The 3,660-nt window shown below is 36.5% G+C and overlaps 1 protein-coding gene across 3 annotated transcripts in view; it reads right to left on the bottom strand.

The window, feature by feature from the left end:
- The window catches only part of LOC107695372 (serine/threonine-protein kinase BRSK2-like), a 156,500-nt gene that overhangs the window by 41,399 nt on the left and 111,441 nt on the right, over positions 1–3,660 (bottom strand). For all 3 annotated transcript variants that reach the window (XR_001634987.1, XR_001634988.1, XM_016495257.1), the window contains exon 3: positions 2,205–2,290. Coding sequence is in view for 1 of the 3 variants with exons in the window: in XM_016495257.1 (XP_016350743.1) it covers positions 2,205–2,290 (86 nt within the window). In the remaining 2 variants the exon portion in view is untranslated. The remainder of the gene's footprint in view (positions 1–2,204; positions 2,291–3,660) is intronic.

Below are 3,660 nucleotides of genomic sequence, written 5' to 3'. Positions count from 1 at the left end.
TATATATTAATTTCAAGTAACAAATACATTTTTATGGTTTCAGTTTTAGTTAATTAATATAATTACCCTGCTTCGATCCAGGTGGGATCAGCTCCAGCCTCCCCACAACCCTACATAGGACAAGTGGTTTGGAGAATGGGTGGATGGATGTAATATAAATTGAAATGGTATGTTTTGTAGTGAAGAAATCCATCCATTGGCACAGTTTGTTTCTCTGCAAAACTAATTTCAAGATTTGAGGGCAAAACGTAAGATCATGACAAACATAAATTGAATCAAGTGACTCCAAACTTTTGACTGGTGGGATACGTTAACACCATCAAAAACATTTAATATGATTACAGATGGAGTCAGACTCAGATCTAAGAGCAGAATCACAAACACACACAAGCCTTTCTTTGGGCTCAATCACCATGTTCCATACAAACACTATCTCTCTAACCATGTGGCTGCAGCCTTTCTTCTCCACATCTCTTATGTCACTCCGAAACTAGAACATGGCCGACCCAAGTAAAGGGGGAGAGAGAGAGACATGTCAATTTATCACCATCAAAGCATAGTCTGAAACCACTAGTGAACATGCTTCTATTTTGCTTTTTTTTTTTTTTTTTAACATAATTGTTAATTACAACATTTATGAATATAACTTGAGTAAAAGTCAAATTGAATAATGTAATTTATTTAAATAATCTATTAAACATCATAATGTTTAAAATTCCCAAATATTTCGGTTCACCGCATGGTATAAATGAAAAAAAAAGAAAAAATGCATTTCCCACATTTTCAATGAAGTCTCAGAATGTTTGACTCCACTGCATTTGAGTGAACGTGTAAATGTGTGCAAAATATCTTCCTGCAATTGGCCTGTCTGATCGGCAAACACAATTATGACATACTCACGCATTCATGTATTCATGAGATACATGCAGACTCCAGTCACATTTGAACACAAACGCAAACACTCACTGACACACCAGACGTCTGATTTATTAGTCGATTAAAGGATTTTCTCATGCGATTACCTGTCAGAAATATTTAAATTAAGGATGGATTCATACTTGATTTGTGTGTGTAAAGATGTTCATAGGCAAATACTTTACGAGCATGCAGCCTATACATCTGTGTCATCTGAATATTAAGAAAACAAATTCCTCAGCTGCATCCATGGTGGCTCCTTTATCAATTATTGAAAATTACATTAAGCCCAGCCACTGGAGCATGCGTACATATCCAGGGATATCAGCGCGCCTGCTCTTCTGTATAGATACAGAGTTTATCCGCCACTCATACACACTCATTTCATGCATTGCATGGTGCATGGATAAACAAAAGTGGCATATACTCACAAATATTTCTTATTTTCATAGACATCGAAAAAAAAAAAAAAAAAAAACTAAATTAATAATGAAATATTTCCTTCTTTAATCTGTGTCTTACTGACTGCCTTATATACTGTATCAATCCCTGTCATGGCAACCTTCTCTCAACATTTCTCTCTCGTTCTCACATTCTCTCAGTGTTTTTTTTCTTCTTCTTTATTTAGCAGATGGCTTTGAGCTCAGCTTTCGTGAACTATAGAGAGAGAGATAGCTTCTCCCTGATCTATTACGGCACATGATCTTTCTCATTGGGTTTACACAATCACTGTAATCATTCAGAGGCAGGATGCTTGTTTCTGCTCCTGGCAGAGTCTTTGATTATTCCCTGTGCTGCCACCGCTAGTCTCACCTGCATTATGTGTCCTTGCCAATTTGGAAAGAACAAACTGCTTATGAAGCATCTTCTGTGCCGAGACCCAAAATTAATGTGTGCTCGAAGTGAGTGCAAAGGTGAAAAAAAATGCTTAATGATCACATATTAAATCAAATAGACTCTCTGTGCGATCAGGTTTCTCCCGCAGGCCATTCTTGGCCCATGTCAGAGCTGCTTTGTCACATGTTAATGGCAGGATATATTCCTCCAATGTTAGCCCTTAGAATAACATGACCTTTTCTTAATGAATAAGTAGCAAGCCCAACAAATAAGGAGCAATAACAGAGCTCAAGTGTGTGAGTATACATGTGTGCTTGTGTGTTTGAACTGGTTTGGTAAGTACATTAGTTTTTCTACTTTTCACTGATTTCTACGGTTTTGAATGAGCTGATAATGTTTTTCATTCCAAAACCCTCACAATCTTTTCAGCATATATAGTGGCATATACTCACAAATATTTCTTATTTTCATAGACATCGTGCAACTTCAAAACATGAGGGTGTTCTATGAGCTTCAGAATAGCTATTTCTCTTTCCACCTGTAAAGACAAAGAGAAAAAATGATTAGAAATGTTTTACATACAGTAACAGGAGGTCAGATAAAACATAAGGAGACAGCCTCTGGTTAATCTGTGCTCGCAGAATGATGTTGTATCGTATTATCTTGCCTAGCCATGCCTAATTAGCATCCCGCCACTTTCATTAAGTGGTTAACCCGTTAATTTAGAAAATAAACAGAAGACAATGGCTGGCGGAAATACACTAGTGCAAGTGCCTGACCTCATAACAAGATGCCTACGATGAAGAGTTCAGCTGAATTATAAGTAGACAGGACTCTAATTGCATTAGTCTTCGGAAAGGGATACAGTAGCCTGATAGGGTGATGCATCATCACAGTTGTCATGAACTGTCCCACATTAGATATTGAGAGCGAGGTGGTAATTAGCAAGCATACAGTCCTTCACCAATGTGTTGACATATTCTTGTGTTGTTTTAGGAAGTGTACACTCCTGCTGCTGCAGGAAAATCCATCTCTTGTTGCTTTGGGGGAGCAACAAGAGAAATAATTAGACTTCATTATTGGTGGGAATATGGGAACAGCTAATACGGATAATCCCACACTAATGAAAGTTGCATTGCCGAAGTCGACGCTGCATGATGTCTCCCATCATACACCTGCTCAGAGACTAACCTTGTACAGTGTCCAAGTGAGCCACAATCCTATTAGACACAATCACCTTTCATTTGTACTCAGCCAATCAATACTCTGTGGAGCAAAAACAATTACAGAAGTAGAGGTGTTATAAACTGAAAGAGGGAATGTTTTGGCCAGGACAGATGGATGGAAACATCAGAATTTGTCGATATGTAGTAAAGAATCATGTATTTTTACAAGCCACACAGTCTGTGTTCAGGTCAATAACACACCCTTGTCCTGACTTCTTTTAGGTTAAAAGATTACAGTAGCAGTCAAATGTTTTCTCCTTCCTTAACTATTACTATTATCCATATTTATTGGTTCTAAAAGTTCCAAAGAGCTTCATACGCACTGAATATGCACCTGTCATACAGCTGTTATATAATATTGTACATTTTAACAAAATTGAAGGAGGTCCCACGTACAGTATAATGGACACTTGTTAGCTACTATTTTATTCCCAATTTGGTCCAATTTATCCATAAATGAAATGAAATTAAATTAAATAATAAATGGGGTAATAAAGTGGATAGCACTGTTGCCTCACCACAAGAAGGCCCTGGCTTTTATTTTAGCATCACTGATTATAATTTTGTATTAAAAATCTGAATTATTTATTTTTTTATATTTTCCATTTTAGTAATTCTGTTGTGTTTTGTCATTTTTATTTATAATTTGTGTTTTAGTTGGAGTTATTTTAGTATATATATA

Source organism: Sinocyclocheilus anshuiensis, unplaced genomic scaffold, assembly GCF_001515605.1.
Source record: "Sinocyclocheilus anshuiensis isolate Anshui unplaced genomic scaffold, SAMN03320099.WGS_v1.1 scaffold282, whole genome shotgun sequence".
NCBI classification, from domain to species: domain Eukaryota; kingdom Metazoa; phylum Chordata; class Actinopteri; order Cypriniformes; family Cyprinidae; genus Sinocyclocheilus; species Sinocyclocheilus anshuiensis.
This window is presented reverse-complemented; position numbering and strand designations above follow the sequence as displayed.